This window comes from Calypte anna, chromosome 12, assembly GCF_003957555.1.
Source record: "Calypte anna isolate BGI_N300 chromosome 12, bCalAnn1_v1.p, whole genome shotgun sequence".
Taxonomy (NCBI): Eukaryota; Metazoa; Chordata; class Aves; order Apodiformes; family Trochilidae; genus Calypte; species Calypte anna.
Window position 1 is genome coordinate 10,434,251 of NC_044258.1, and position 16,858 is coordinate 10,451,108.

At 41.8% G+C, this 16,858-nt stretch overlaps 1 protein-coding gene across 1 annotated transcript in view; it reads left to right on the plus strand.

The window, feature by feature from the left end:
* CHCHD6 (coiled-coil-helix-coiled-coil-helix domain containing 6) overlaps window positions 1-16,858 on the plus strand; it is a 108,354-nt gene that overhangs the window by 66,837 nt on the left and 24,659 nt on the right. The window contains exon 10 of the mRNA XM_030458656.1: window positions 5,485-5,620. Within this exon, the coding sequence (XP_030314516.1) occupies window positions 5,485-5,620 (136 nt within the window). The remainder of the gene's footprint in view (window positions 1-5,484; window positions 5,621-16,858) is intronic.

Here is a 16,858-nt window from a genome sequence, read left to right on the forward strand (position 1 = left end):
GGAGCCTATGGTGAAAGTTGGCTTTCTTGGCTGTTTGTTCTGTGCTGATGAGTTTGTTATATGTGAATGAAATGCTTCAATTGTACTTAATTTTCTGCTGTAAATGTCAAGGATGCAGTAATGAGAGAGGATGGAACCTTTCTATGTGCTGTGTATTGCATCTGTCTGGAATTATTTTTCTGACACGTTAAAGAGAAGCCATCAGAGCCAAGTGCTACCCAAGGGAGAAAGCAGTTTTACAGGTCAGTTAACCACTTACTGGTTTTTATATATGTACAGTACACCATGGCAACCCACCACTGCATCACTGAGCTTCTTCTGAAATGCATGTAATGTACCCTGGATATGTAAACAAGCTTACCAACTCGCTGAAATGTCTCCAATTCTTCCCTGACGTGCAGAAAGTGCTGCTGTGTGCCCTGGGTTTTGCTCACAGTGCTGCCCTTGCACCTCACTGTTGACCTCTGAGGCTTCCTGCACTGTGGTGACAGTGGTGACTAATGTGGTTTGCTCAAGTTAGCTCAGACACGGCTCTTAGAAAAATAATGCAGCAGAAAGCAGCTAATCCAGTTGTTGGTGGATTTTGCAGCCCACAGGAAATACCAGGTTGCTGCTTGCCAGCTGTATGCTGGAGCCAGCCTCTTTAAGATGGTTTATATGAGAGACTCTTCATGTCTTTGGTTTTCACTTTCTGAGCAGAAGTGTCAAAATGTCTAGGTATAGATACCATCAGTCTCAGTCTTGATTTTTTTTTCTCAGCTTGAATGGTTTCCCAGAGCAAAAGGTGGATCTAGCTCTTAACTCCATCTGGAATTGCTGTTCTACCTGGCAGAGCCAAGTGATTGTGTGGTATTCACTGTGGAGTGACTGATTTTGCACAAGTCTAAAGAGCTGCCAAGTCCTAAAGCACTGGAGCTGTGTCTCTGCTTGCCTAGTCTGATTTTTCATCTGTGAGGGAAGACTAGCAAATACATACCCATCTTCCAGCTTTCCCTTGCTTTTCAATACTGAGTCCATAATAGTTCTCCCAAAAAGGAACCTATCAGCTTCACCTACCCTGGTGGCCATTGTGCTGTGTTTGAACCTTGTCATGGGGTCTGTATCCTGAAGATGCAGCCTTAATCTCTCCTTGCAGTAAGTTTGTGTCTGTCTTTGGAAGCTGAGTTCCTTCTTGATTAATTGATGGATGTTTAGGCCAGGACTTTTCCTACTGTTGCAGAGCTTCTGATGGAAAATCCTGAAGAACCTTGCTTTAACCTCCCAGACACTTAACACTTCTTTGTGGGGTTTATATCTATGTAGTAATGAATTTGCTGAGACAAATGAATGCAGTTATTGACTGGAGCAGCTGTTACCTGCTGCTGTTGAACAGTTAGGAGAGGGTTAAGAAGAAAACCTCTTGTGAGCCACTAGATTGGCCCTGACTAAGATGAATGTCTAATTCACTCCCAGCGTCCTTACTGCTGCCAGTAATAAAAAGCTTGCTTCACATATTCACCCCACTGCAGACGTTTCTCTTAAATTAAATATCAAGAGGACATATAATAGCACGATTCCATGCCAAGCCAATATTATCAGATTGATGTCAGCAGTGATAATAGAAGAAGGATAAGTTGATGAGATTTCATTTATTAAATAAAGTAAAGGGAATATGCAGTGATAGAGGGGATTTGGTAACTCTTGGTGTATCAAAATGCAGCAAGATCACACTCGTTCTGTCTTACCTCAAGGGACAGCAGAGAGAAGGATGCCCTTTGTTTCATTTTAAGAAAACCTCTCCCTTCTTTTCCAGAAAAAGCTCTGATTTAGATTCCTCCATGGGAGGGGTAGAGTAAGATGAGATTGTGAATTTCATCTGTACGTAGTCTTTCTTCTTATTAAACAGGAGAGAGGCAAAGGTTTCTTTCCCCACTGTGATGGGGGAGGCACTGCTAAAGAGTTTGATTTCTAGATTCATCCCTTTTTTCAACATGTCATTTTTTTTCTGCTTTCTTTTAAGCACTTGAAACTCTGTGCTGTTGGTTTAATCTTTCATATTCTGTATGTCCTGCATTGACTTCCCAAGGTATTACCAGAGCTCATCTCTCATACTTGCCTCTCCACAGATATTGTCCTAGCCCCTCCCAGCCTACCCTTTCTCTCTTGCCTTTTTACTGGCTTCTATAAATGAGCCTTCTACATCTGTTTTGATAATAGCAGTAGCAATCACAATGTTTTTTATTTTAGACCAAGGCGAATGGTCTACCTTTTTGGTGGTAGCATATTTTTGCTTAAAGCTACCCATTTTAGAAGAAAGGTCAAAACATACTAGTTTTCTGCTCTCTTTGTCTTCACACCTCATCCCTGCTGTACTGTGTTCCTTCTCCATTATTGTTTAAGAAATTATAATAAAAAGCATCAGGGAATGAGGTGTTTACAAGAGTGGTGTAGAGGAGTGTCCAAAAGGTTATTTTTCTGAAGGCTTTTTAGTGCCAAGAGTCTTGAGCTGGGCTGAAGTTGAGGGGAGATTGTTGATGAAGGTTCACCTTTGGAAGTCACAAAATCAGTGTGTCAGAATCACAGAAGTCAATGTGCCATTGCTCTCAGTAGAGATGCTTGTAGTTAGGTGCTGCTCCTTTCCATCAGGCTTTTCATGTTTAATTCCTTTTCCTTTCAGATATATATGAGTAAAGCCAGACAATGGTAAGGTGCAACTGGTATATCGGGATAAAGTTTTGACTTGTGTAGGAACATTGCAAGTGAAGTTTAGAGTAATGTCCCTTTGATAGGACAGGAGTAGTGATTTCTGTGCAGGGGGGGAAACTTCTCAAGCTATTGTTCAGATGCCCTTTTTCAGTCTGGATGGCCACCAGAACTGCTGGATGTGGGTGACTTGTGTACTCCCACACATTTGCTTCTTGTCCCTTCATTTCATGGCTCGCACTGCACAGAGGGAGAACAATGACAGTAATGTCTCTAGCTTCCTGCTCCAAAGCCAAATTTCTTGTCTTTGTAGGATTTCTTTTGAGTTTCCAGTCCACTTGTGAATGCACTAACATATTGGTTTGTATAATTTGTATTGATAATTACCTTAATCAACACAGCATTACATTGATTAGTTTGTCTAAATCTGTTTTCAAAAGCTGGTGCAATTGATGCGTAGCCAGAGTTGGAGGTTTTATTTTGAAGAAATGAAGGAGAATATTCTTGTTATGATTCTGGGCACCTGGTACTCAATAAATCCTCTTAGTGTTGTGGGAAGGGGTGTATGTGAACACTGATGGAGGCACTCTCTGGGCAAGGCATGCCCCTCTGTCCTGACTGATCCCTTGCCCCCCAGGCAGGCTTGGGGCAGCAACACCCACTCTGGGGCTTCTCACTCACTCTCTTCTCACTATTTAACTTTAAAATAGCCTTCTGCACTGTGGGCTGAGTAACAAGGTCTGCTAAAGAGGAGAACCATGGACTTTGCACTACTCCTGCATGACTGATGTCATAGGAAGGACAGGATCAGACACAAAAAAGAGCCTTTGTTCCTATAGCTCTACAGTCTGACAGTGGCAACCTCAAACATTCTAAATATCTCTGAGATATTTGTACCATATTGCTCAGTTCAGATGAATGCAGCCTGGTTTGGGGCATGCTGTACCTTTTTTCTCTTCCAGGTCTCTGAAAATTGCAAAATGCCCTTCAGTTTAACATGGCTGAGTTTAAAAAACCTAATTTTAAAAGTCTTAACTTTTTCAATGAATTGAGGGATTTGGTGGTATTTCCTGACCTGGTATTGTTTGGTATCATTTCCACAGTCTTGCTGATTTGATTAGAGTGATATTAAAGTTAGCGACAAAGCAAAATGCCAACATTATGAGTTTCTGAAGCTCTCCCTGGGTTCTTTTCCATTCCAAAATTTGAAGATTTTTTTAGAATATGGATTTTTAGAGGCTTTAAAGGTGATTTGCTATAGAACATAGAAATTAGAAATGCACACTAGCCTCTGGGGACTATACCTGGAATAAGTTTCTTCCAAAAGCTGTAAAATGAAGGTGGAAAAAGAAGTCTGTATAGTATCTTTGGTTTCTGATCTGAACCTCAGTGCCTTATAGCTTGACTGTTACCAGTTACTGAAAAATTCTTAGTCTCTCCCTGCATGTTGACAGTTAAAACTGAGGACTGAAAAGATACCACATAGAATACTCTCAGCTAAACCAGGTTGCTGATATGGAAAGGACAAATCTTTTTCTTTTTTTTTTTTTTCTGTCTTTCCCCTTCTTTTGACCCTTTCACTTCCCTTCCTCAGCATCTCGCAAAAACAAGTATGATTTGGAAACTCATCTGAACTCTCCAGAAGCTTTTTACAAGATCTTGGTTTAAGAGTTCAAGTTTTGTAGACATCTGTTCCACTTGGGAGCATGAGACTTGCCCAGGAACAGGTCATGTTTTGTCTCTGCTTTGCTGTGAAGCTCTCTTGCTGAATGAGTGCCTGTTGTTACTGTGGAAATGAATACATCATAGTGTGGCATTAATGCCTGCCTGTAGCATCAAATGCTTTGGAAGGGAGAGGTGCGTTTGATACTTGGGCACAGAGCTCTCTGAGCTTACTGAGGCAGAAATTGGAAGGAATTAAATGGATTTACAATTTAGGAGTGTGGCATCTGAGGATTGCTACACCTAAGCATATGCTCTCTAGTCCTCTGGTTAAACATACCACGGCAATTGTGCTGCAAATTCCTGCAATTTGTGTCTGCCTGTCTCTGCAGCTGATGCCACTGTGTTTGTGCCATTGTTTCTGGTATTGTTTTACAGCGACCTTCCCCTTTATTGGTACTATTGCTGATGATGTGCCATATGTACACATGCACATTAGAGTATAAGAACATCATCCCTAATTGTTCTTGGGTAGCTGTCAATGCCACTTACAGGGTATGAGTGCTAATTGCTTTAGAAATACAAAGAAATAGATATCTGGTCTTGCTATTATTCCATTTTTTCTAGTCTCTTGGAGAACTGCAGTGTTTCCAACTATGTTGGGGTTTTTTTGAACCACTGATGAGAATTCAGTAGATAGAGAATGCTTTTTCAACAAGTCCTCTCAGTTCCTTATCAGACTTACAGATCTAGCACAGGCCCAGCAAGGATTCCTGACTTCTGCCAGGTTTCCACTGTGAGTTGGGGAAGTCACTGAGCCTCTTGGAATTGATTTCTTTTATTCTACTGCAGAGGAAAGATGATGTTTTATTTAAGGACTAAACAGCTTTTTGCACCAACCTAGAAAGAAAGAAGTGTTCTTTCTTTCTGCTAAGTAGTCTGGATTCTCCAGCTGAAGCCCAAACCATTCTATAACATTGTTGGTCTTTTGACCCACTTTGCTGATTGCTGTTCCCACCAGCTTCTCTATTAGGACTAGATGACTCCTACATAGGATTAGGGTGTGTGTCACTGGTAAAGTGGTAGTAAGTGGGTGAAGTCTTATTTTCGTATGTCCTTCTGTGCTTGTTTTCCCTGCAGGAGGAGGAACACTGATCCTGTCTGTGCAAGCCTGCAGTCTGAAATTCTGAAGTGCTACCAAGAAAACAAACATGAAGTGCTCAAATGCTCAGAGCTGGCTAAGGAATACCAGCGCTGTGTTAGTGCTGCTCAGAAGGTAACAAAAGCTTCCCTGTTGTACTTGCTGGCTTTGCTATCTTGTTTTGCTTGTTTTTTTTTTTTTTTTTTTCTTCTGGGAAATGTTTCTGAAAGCTATGGTATATGTTAGTCAAATTGCAGTGTTCTTAGAAAAGAATTTTTCTTTGGGATCTGTTTTTCCACATTAGTTACACATTTCCCAGTCACTGTGCTATGTCCCAGCTTCACTCTCATCAACAGGTCCTGTTACACTGAGTTGTCACCAAAACAGTAGCACCAGTGCTCCTAGGTTTCAAAGTCAGCCACAATAATTTTCCCAAGCTTTGTCTTCTTGGATACTGTGCTGCAAACACTAGACAAACCCATGTTATCAATGTTGACAGTGTTTTGAATGGGCTCTATACATATTCCCATTATGGGACCTTGCAGTTGGACATCTTAATTCCTTTTGTTACTGCATAAGGAAATCTTTACTGGGCAAGGAAAACTGCACTCTCCTAAAAGCTGTTTGTGCAGGGGAACAACAAGCCTTACGGATTTTCATTCACTGCTGCAGAGCCCTAGTAGACTCTTGATGCCTTAGGACAGTGGCTACTCAGTACCTTGGAAACATATCTGGCTGGTGAAACAAGTGAAGGTGAAAGGGAAAGTGAGGTATTTGAACATCGCAGCTAGGATATGGTCTTGGGAAAAGTGAGTGGTAAGACATAAACTGCTGCTTGGGATATCTGGAGTGTAAATAATGCTGTTCCCCATGTGGGAATCCAGTGTGTCAGGCATCCCTCCAGGGCCACCAGCTTTTATTTTTTTTGAGAGAGGTATAGCATTTTCAGAAAGGAGCTGAAACTATAATAAGGTGGGTTTGAGGGAAAGGATGGCACGTTCTGGGAATAGAAAACTGAGACTCCTCTCCTGGGATTACTGGTGCAAAGGGTGAGGGAGAGGTGGAGGTTTCATGGAGCAGTCTTTCTCTGTCGCATTAGCATTGTGAGGGGAAACTGTATGCCTGATTTAAGTATAACATGAAACAAGCTGCCAGCCGGCTCCCAGAAGAAGCTTGACAGAAGGAGATGGGAAAATTGTCAGGATATATTAGACCAAATGTTGTTGCTGGTCCTGGTGGAATTTTTTTCCTTCCTGTTTACAAAGAAGGTCTTTGTATGTCTGCAAATCAGCAAGGTTAAAGCTGCCAGGGATAGGGCTTTTCTCTGATATCCTTAAAGTCCCCAGCCCCCAAAACGTGTGGTTTCTTTTTCTTTCTCGGCTTTCAAGTAAAGCGGTGCCTGTGCTGCTGCTGCACAATCCGTGCCCTCTGTTGATGTGTGCAGAGCCCTGGCTCATCTATTGCCTCTGTTACCTGATGCTTCCTCCTTGCCTCCTGTAAATCAGGCTTGTAGCCTTTTCAGTGGAGTATATCTTTAGCAAATGCATTTACCAATACATCTTTATTGCATGCAGTGCGGGCGGAATGTGATTACCCCAGAAGATGGATTGCATTAAACTTCAGCATATTTGCAAGCTGTGGCTCCAACCCGCCTGAGAAAGGGGCTGGGATACTGCCAGCCCTGAGCCCCAGCCCAATACTATTAAAGAGTAAATTGGAAGCTAAATGACTGGTAACAGCAGAGGGCAGTGAAAGATTCTATTAACCTGGATCTTTTTGAGGATTTGTGTGTGTGGGGGGGCTTCTTTGGTAGGTTTTCTTTATAAACCAAAAACTGGGAGTTGTCTTGGTTCCCAATTTGTTCAGTGAACTTCAGAAATTTCCCCCCTCCACTGTTACAGAAACGTCCTGGAAGGAGCAGTGCACAGGACATTAATTTGCTGTGGATGATGACAATGTGGCAGAAAATCTCCTTGCTGTATTTTAAGGAGGGAGTAAGACTAAAAAGTAGCTAAACCCTACAGCTAGATATAGGCACTAAAAGGTTCTACAAGTACAAATTCAAGTGAAACTTATGTAAGGCAGTTCTTCATCAGTTTCCTTTGTCCCAGGACAGCTCAAGCCCTTACAGTTTGCTTCACTGGTCTTACTGAGTCCTTTGACTCCTGAGATATATGTAGTATCACAAGCTGTTGTGTTTTTCATGAAGGACTAAAACTCCCTCCTCTCTTCCTCTTTTAAGCTGTTATTTTTCTTTAGGTTTAAATTAGTATCATATACCAAATGGCTTTCTGTCTCACGCATTCCCCATTCAGGAAATTCAGGTTGGAGGAATGTGGGAAAGAGAGGCCAGAATGTCTTGATTTGTTGGGTGGTTTTTCTTTTTTTCTTTAAACACAACTTGTTTTCCAATACAAGATATTGTTGTAATCAAAACTGGGTATGTGACTTCAACTCACTTGCACACTGGTGATTTGTTGTTCTCCTTTTTCCTAAAGATTTTATAAGGCTTTGTGAATATTTGTTAATGAAACATCTGGTTCTCTGCAAGTTCCTTTTGATGGCTGGTGAAAATGTCTCCAGGGCATGGTATACATTAGGCTCAGAAAAAGCAAGCTCTAGATTTCTAGACTGGAAATTACAGCTTACAGTGGGTAAGAATAATTCTTCACATCTTCCCCTTTACTGTGTTTGTTTGAGACTCCTCTTTTGGACATCCATTTCTCCCTTGTCTGTTGCTGTGCACATCTCTGAGCTGTAACCCTTGGTTACCTCTGCCCAACAGACAAATATGTCAGGTAATCATTGAATGAGTTTTGAATTTTATTTTCTACTAATTTCCTGTACAGGCCCTGTTACTGTAAGAGGCAACTTCAGTGTAGTGCATGGTAGGGGTGTAACTGATGTTAGTGGTTTTTTTCTGGCCACCAGGGGCTTCTTTTGTAGTCAAGGGAGAGAAATAGGCACTCCTGGAGCATGGCATATCTGACCCCAAAGCAGTCATCTGGACAGGTCAGCGGAATGGCCATCCACAAGTGTGCATTTCTCTCTGCTGCTTGGGAGGTGCATCCAGACCGTGGAAGCAAAAATTAATGTTTGTAGTGGGATATTCATAGAGTGACAGGAGCAGAATCCTGCTCTGATTGTCCACCCTTGTAGCTGGTGTGCTTTCAGCTTTTCCTGCCTAACCTGCTCACTAACTTTGCCCTTTACACCATCCTGAACATTCAGTTCTAGTTGTGTTGCCAGGGGTTGGCTGCAGCGGTGTCAGCCCGCTCAGAGTTGGTTATTGTGTCCTGTGCTTTGCTTATGTGGAAGCTCTCTGACTTGAGAGGATGTTACTCTAATGTCTTCTGTTTAATTTGGGAGTGTTTTATCTTTTCTGGTGGTCTGTTTTCATGGCTCTGCAGAACTTCAGCTACAGCATAAAAATTGCTGGCTTTAAATCTAATAAACGCTGGGATAATGGGACAGCTGTGGGAGGGGCATTTCCCATTGGCTCATTAAAAATTGCCTGTAGTTTATTGACCTCAAGTTTCACCAAGAGCTACTGCTGCCGTTAGGTAATGAGAATTGAAAATTGCTGCTGCTGTTTCCCCAAGGTTTTATCTCGTGCCAGTGAGAAGAGGGTGTGGAAGGAAAAGGAGAGTGGGCAGTGGGAATCTGTGTAGTTTCTTACTCTCAGTCCAGATGGAGGGGGAAAAACAAATGAATTGGGTTTTTTTAAAGTCTGAGTTCTATTAGTGAATTCCTTCCCCCCCATGCAAATACCCACTCATGTGCAAACTTATCAGAATATTTGTGACCTATTCTGTCTGTCTTAGGTCATGTTTGCACTAATACGCAAATCTGAATTTTAGTTGGTTAATTTATCATCAATTCTGGGGAGTCTCCGACTACTTGAAATATGTGGCCTCTGGTGATTTGAGATTTCGAACAGAACCTGCTTCTTGCAGTGGTGTGCAGAACAGCGCCTTTTAAAGGGCATGTATCCCTTTCTCTCCAGGTGTTTTCTTACTGTCTCTAGGTGCCTGTCTTTCACAAAATGAGTGAGGTGAAAGTTTTGCACTCTAGCTCCTGGCCAAACCAGCCTACAAGAGCTGCATACTCAGACACATGTATTACCTTGTCAGTAGGAGCTGTATACATTGAGCTAGGAGCCATTCACAATCCTGTGCTCTTTCTCCCTGTTCTGCATCCAGCTTCTCATGAATCTGCTATTCATAACAGACAAAGGTAAACCTACTTCTGCCAAGGCTTTAGGGCTTGTCTACATAAGGAAATTACAATGCAATAAACTGGTGAGTGAGTTTATGGTACAGTAACTTCTCTCTATATGAACATTCTGGGTTTGTAATGGAAGTGCAGGGAAAATTCACGCTCATTTACTGTGAGTCACTCTGCTGTGCAAACAAGCCCTTGCACAACACTGGCTGTCTGGATTCCAGCAGAGGTAGACTTTTTAACATAACCTTGAGTTGACTGCATTCTCCTCTGCCCTTGACTGTAATAAAAAAGAATGTGGTCAATTTACGGCGCCTACTTTTCCAAGTGATCCCTGTGACAGCCCAGTTCCCATTTGGCACAAACAGCAGAGCATTGCAGCTCTGCTGGGAACTTGTCTCTAACACAGGGACAGTGACCCAGACTAGCAAGAAGATGCCACAGGTAGTCATGCAGTGTCCCATCCTGACAGAGCAGTTTCACACAAGCATTTTGGATCCTGCTGAAGCGTGAGCCTGCTGAGAGCTGTTGTTTCTGCAACCTGAATCTCTGCTTAAGAGAAACAGCTTCAGGATGCCTCAGATGCCACAGGCTGCACTGCAGGTATCTCTGATCATTCTGGATCATTAGGCTCTTTTTAAAGGGTTGTTTCCATTCTGATGGATTGCAGAATGCTTTATAGATTGTTTGTGTGCTTATTGGGGAAGAGAGTAGCAGTCAGTGCGTGTGGCTGGTGGAAGAAAGTTTTGGCCAGTTATAGAGGATTTCTCTTCCCTGGGATTCTTCTGGGGTAGATCTTAGCTGTTGAAGTCTCATCAAGGAGATATAAATATATCACACAGTATGCTGCTTGAAATGCAGTATATCTAACTTGGAAGGCTTCAGGGTTGTTTGAGCTTTCTGAAATTCAGCTTTGTAGTTTCAGATAAATCTGTGCTTCATATCTGTAGGATGATGTGTGCACCCACCCTCAGCTGGGTTTGTGCCTGCCTTGTCTTTTGTTGGTCAGTCTTGTTCAAAGCAAATGTAACCGTAAAGCATTTTTCTTGCCTGCTTGGAAAGTCAATTATCTTTAAGTCTTTCTCTCCTCCAACCTTTATTTGTGCAAATGCTGTGGTGATAACACTATCGGAGGAGTTTATGACTCAATAAATGGCCCCCACAAGGGAGACAGTGGAGAGGCCACAAGCTGCAGGCAGCTGCTGTTTGTTTAGTCGTAAACACAGAGAAGAGCAGCAGTGGATTAACTGTTCCCAAGCATCCCCTGACCTGTTATTTGCAAAGGTGAAAAGGATTCATATTTTACTTCTAATTATAAAGGATGGAAACAGTTACTGCTATGATTTTTAAGGCAGCAGTTCTTGGTTCTGGTGAGTCTTGGGTCCATACACACTTCGTATCTTCAAGAGTTCATCAGTGGATCAACTAAAAATATAGAGCTGCCTGAAGGGACATAAACTGCCATCTTAATATATGAGGCATGTTCCAGAGTAAAATGTTGGCCTGCTTAAAATGGAAATAGCTGCTGCCTCTGCCCAGTATTTACAGAACTGGAGACATAAGTTCTTTATTTGCTCTGTGTCTCAGCACTTCACAAAGCCCTGATATTCCCACCAGCACTTATTAACCCATGTGAGCAATTACCTCTCTGCTCTTTGCAGTCCACATAAAGCCCAAGCATGGCACCACCTGGAGTCTGTGTTTTCTTAAGAAATAAGACATAAGTAAGCTTAAAACTTTTTTTCTCACTTTGTTCTGCTCTTGGGCTCTTCTAGAGATACTGAGCCCATACCCAGCATCATCTTTTCCTCTGAAGTTCTTCTATCTGTTGCCTGGTCTGTAAGGAGGATTTCTGACCCCATTTGTCTTCTCAAAAAACAATCTATTGCTTAGCAGGCTAATGCACAGTCCATGGTTTTCTTTTTTGGGGTTTTTATGCAGTTACAGTGAGAAAGAGTTGCTTTTGGGTTTGATTTCTCACTTGATGGTTCTAATCTCAAATACACTTACAGGTAAAGTTAATCTAAATATGCATGTTTCACACATGGTTTTGGAGGCAACTTGGATAGAAGAGGGAAAGAAGTCAATATACCTTTACAGTTTATGAAGTGGAGCTATTTGGTATTTTATAACATCTAAAATGTATGTGGTCTGTACTACAGATCTTTTTGTTTGAAAACTTAAGTTTGTCTGAACCTATTTAAAAGCAGTTTCTGAATATTCTTTCTAAAAATGTTACAATATTAAAAAAATTATAAGAGACAACCAGTCAGGAGTGAGAAGTCACAGCTGACTTGACACTGTGATATGATCTTTGAGTGGGTAAAACTGAAAAGACTCATTGAAGTCGGGTATCAACATTCCAAGCAAAATAGGGCACTGTCAGAGAAGGATTGTGTTTCTCTGTATTGTTTTCTTACTTTTTGAAAATGATTTCCTTTCCATCTTAAATTTATGGGACCTACACGGATCTCCTGTATTTAGAACATTTCCCTAATTCTGTGCTCTCTGGCATGTTTGGCAGTGTTTTCCTGAGAACTGTAGCCTGTAGTCAGTTGTGCTTATCTAGTATGGGAAATAGTTGCTTGGGGGTGAGAAAGCACTGTGATACATCATGCTGTTTTAATGCCAGATTTTTTCACAAAAGATTTGTAGCATTGTGTTGGCAAGTTGGAAGTAGAAATTCTTACTCGGATTAATTCCAGGAGATTGATGACCGAGCAGTCTTGGACAGAAAGAAGTTGATTTCCAATTTTTAAACTGTGTTTTCTTGCTGAAGTTACATTGAAACAGATCCACAAAAATTGCTGTCGATAGCAACTGCTGGTTAGAAGCACAAGGTCAGTGATCAAATGCCTTCAGACTCCCCAAGAAGTTCCAAAATAGCCCTGACTTCCATAACTTCTGTGCTAATGTTAGATCCATTCTCCAACAACTTGGCTATAACTTGGAAAATTGTATCAGCTATGCCAAAGTTTTCATGACAAACTGGGGAAACCAAAGATTTGTTATGCTCCTTGCTGGTTATAGTCTGCACAGGATGGTTTCCTGATATTTGCTGTTTCCACACACTATCCATCATCTCTTTTTCTTAGCAGGTCTTGGGGCTGAATACCTTGAGGACTAATAGGATTTAAAGCCTTCACCAATCAGCTGAATGTGTCTGTGTAGACAGCGTGTACAGGGGTTATTCTGGTGGCACTGGATCCAGTCCAGTGGAAGAGTTGCTACCACATAAGCAAGATTTTTCTCATTAGCTTTTTTGGTTTTTTCAGTGCCAAAGAGAGAAGTTGATATGTTATGTACAGACTCTCCTACTAATAGGAAGCCAGTCCTTTTCTCATCAGAGCTATGGCACGTTGGAGGAGAAGGTTGGAAAAGTTGCCCTGATGCTGCTTGCCAGTGTGTGTATTTTATCAGTTGGCAAGAAGCTTTCTTCTGTTTATAACATCATTTTGGTTAGAGGCCTTGTAAGAGTTAATGAAATGCTCTTAAAGACCTCGGCATACACAGCTTTCCAGGAAGCCAACACTTGTTATAATTAGAGTTCCTTACCTTTGTAATGTGAGGGAGGCAGGTGGGGAAACCTTAAGATGCTGCTGCAGTGTCTCATTTACCTTGTTTCTGAAGCTGAAGAAGTGTGTTGCTCTACTTTGTTAAGCCTGAATGTGCAGAAGTGCAGGCAAAATTATTTTGACAACGTTTTCACTCTTTGTCCCTGGTGAATGCCTTTTTGTCCTGTGTAAATGGATTTTGGGATCAGCCAACCTCCAGCTCTGAATTAGCCTAATAAGGTATGGTAGGTAGAGTTTAAAGGTTGTTTTGCAAGCAGCTGGTTCCTTGCATATATTAGGGGGAATGATTTTAAAAGTAATGATATTGGAAAGCTGTTGATTAAACTTTTCAAATATTTGTATGCTGTGAAATCTCAGCTCTTCTACCTCTCTCCTTCAAGCTCTCTGCTTACCCTCTGCCTGCTTATCTTTCTGTCGTGTCTGATTACCTCTACCCCTCTGCCTCTGCATTCTCTCCCACTCAGTTTATCAGTCCCAGTTTGCTGCCCAGAAGGACTGGGTTTATTTTTCTGAGCAGCTCATGTGTTGGGCTACTTCTGAGCTGTGTAATGGAAAGATAAGGGTTACCTGGTTTGGTCTTATTACTGTAGCATTATTACACTGTTCTTTTACTGGGTGACTGGGAGATCTAAACAATCACTGCTACATCTGCAGCATTTTTGTGTCATTGCAGGTACCTAGTTCACTTCAGAATGAATTTAACATTGGTGAAAGAAGATCATGAGATTTTGTTGCTTTTTAAAAAAAACTCCTTAACAGGTTGAAGTATGCACAGCCATCATTCCAGTTTCCTCTCTGTGGAGTTTGTACTTCAATGCTGACCTCAATGTGTTTCATATGGAAATAGAGAATATTTTTATTCATTTACTTGTTACCTGGATTCCTCTCTGAGTTTGCCAGTGAGGGTAATTTCATGTGTTCTGGTGATTTATATGCTATGGACACTGTTTTGAAACTGAAGGTAGCACCTACTTATCCAGGTCATGGAAGCCTTTGGCAACTGGCAGTGTTGTTTTGCCAGGTCTCAGATGATACCTTCCCACTACAATTATTTTTACCTGTACAGGCTCCTCAACCTTCAAATCTCTGTTCTGCTTGCCTGAAGTTTCATTCACAATATATATCATCAGGAAGTCAGACAAATGAGCAAAAAGCAAGCTTAAAACTTTTTGAGTTTCTAACAGCTGTAATATTTTTCTTCTTTTCATTTAGACCAGACTGCTGTAAAACTTCTGTGTTTGTCTCATTTTCTGAATGATTTTTCCTACTGATGACTTGTGGTTGTTCTGAGCTTATCCTCTTCCTTATTACTGTTTGGTGCCTCAGTTCAGCTATGTAAGCAATTAAGTTTCTATGTAGGACACACCTCTCTTTTTTGGATGCTATATTAACAGCACCTTCTTTCTGTTATGAAGATTTTTCCATGTGGCAATTGCTTGGCTATCGTGGAAATGGCTGAAGTGATTTGTTGGTGCTGCCTGTTAGGGGATCAGTCACACAGAACCCAGCTACATGATGGGTCCCTGCACTGTTGCTGTTTAAGAGACACTCTCCTATAACAGCCTCTTTGCTGATAGGACTGCAAGCCTTTGGATCAGGGTTTAAAACTAGTTGGCAAAGTGGTTATCCGCATTCTTCAGGATCAGAGAGAGGCTCAGAAGAAAAGTGTAAGTAAATGCATGCTTGTGACAAACTTCTGTGTGATGTAGAGGAATGTATTGGCATAAGAACATCTGAAAGCTTGAGTATCAAAGAATTGTGGTTTTTATCTTTTGGGTGAGACAGTGAGGCAAGTAATATACTCTGTTTCAGTTATACACTTGATAATTTTATGAAAGAAATTCTTTGACAGAATCAGAGAATTTCTGGTTATAGATATGATGTGGAGACTTCTTGATCTCTCCACAAGAACTGGAAAGAAGACTGGATTACTGTTTGTTCCTGTTTCAGTGCCATCTTAGTTCCATGCTTGAGCACTTTGCACTTCTGCTGATTCCATTTCATGGGGGAAAGAAGGGAGAGAGCATACACTTCTCTTGAAGGATAGGCAGCAGCTAAACAGTGTCAGTAAATTATAGGGATACTTCTAATGATCCTCTGGGCTCTGGCAGGACTGTTGTCTTGTCATAGATTCAGGGGTAACCAATTGCTGAGCTTGGACACAAGAGGTTCCCTCAGGCCTTATCAGCAGGAACAGTTGAGAGTTTTTGTCTTCAGTAGTGCTGAAGGTGGCCTACTTAGGATTATCATCATATAACAAGCTCTAATATTTCTGGGCCCTAGGATGTTGGCAGTACTATTTAGCTTCCACCAAAGTTGTATTTTGGTACCAAACCTAAATGTGTTCAGGAGTGTCCTGAGACTTGGGAAATCATCTCAAGTCTTGCTGAGTAAATAGCTATTGAAAAATGTATTGAATACTCTGATCCAGGCAAGGTTCTTCCCAGCTGTGTGTACCTTGAGGTGACACGATGAGGGCACTGTGATGGGGCTGGAATGCACTGGAATGCACAAACATGGAGAGTTTGTACTGCACCAGTGACCACCTTACTTTCTGTAATAGACAGCCTTGAAGCATCTGTACAGACTCCAGATTGACATCTCTAGAACAGAAGCAGGTTCATTGCTCAGGAAAGACAAGGCATAATATTCTAATGGATTGCCTCTTTCCAGCCTGTACCAAACATCCGAGGCACATGGGTTGCTACTTTGTTCAAGAAGAAAAAGCATTTTGGAAGCTATTAATGTGAAAGTCATACTTTGTTCTAGCTTGTGCTGATAGGGGGTTTATGTGCACGCAAAACTGTGGCATGAGCTTGAAACAACAGAATGCTCTCAAGTTCCTTGTTTAATGCAGTATCAAGTGTTTGCTGGTTGGGAGATAAGCAAGAGAGATCCCGGGCTGTGTGAGACAGTAGCTGGTGCTTTCTTGTTTTGCTGCTGCTTGACATTTGCCACAATAGAGCCCCATAAAATGCAGGACAGACTCTCCAGTCATGTAGATGTATTAGCAGGTTTCTTGCACTGATGGATTAGAGCCAGGCTGTGTTCAGTAAATGTGGATAAATAATAAAAGGTGAGATTGTGTGCAGTGATCCCAGGTCTCCTTTCTCCAGCTGCTGCCTCCTGTCTGTTTGCTGGGAACCTTTGCTCATGCAAACGGCTTTGCTTGAGAGAACAGGCTGTGCACTATTTTCTGACACAGCCAAAGGTGACTGACACAAAGCCAAAGGAAAGCTTCTCTCTCGGGGACTGAAATGTCAACAAAGATGTTGTACTGCCTTACAGGGCCCTGACTTGCTTTTGTATAAAAGCTGAACAGATGTTGGAAGGTCAGGAGCTTTGCCATATACAGAGCAGCCCCTGGAGAGCAAGGCAGAGCCTGCTCAGGTGTCACGGGTAATGCTGCTCTGGGTTTAATGTGCCAACACTTCCCCAGTGTATGGCTCCCCCCTAATCATGTCTGGAGTTTTACCCTGATTAAGGAAATGGGACTCATGTAACCATACTGTGTGTCTGTAAGCCTGGTTTCTCTCCCGCTCTCTGCTTGCTCTGAACGTGCTGGCCAGTTGCA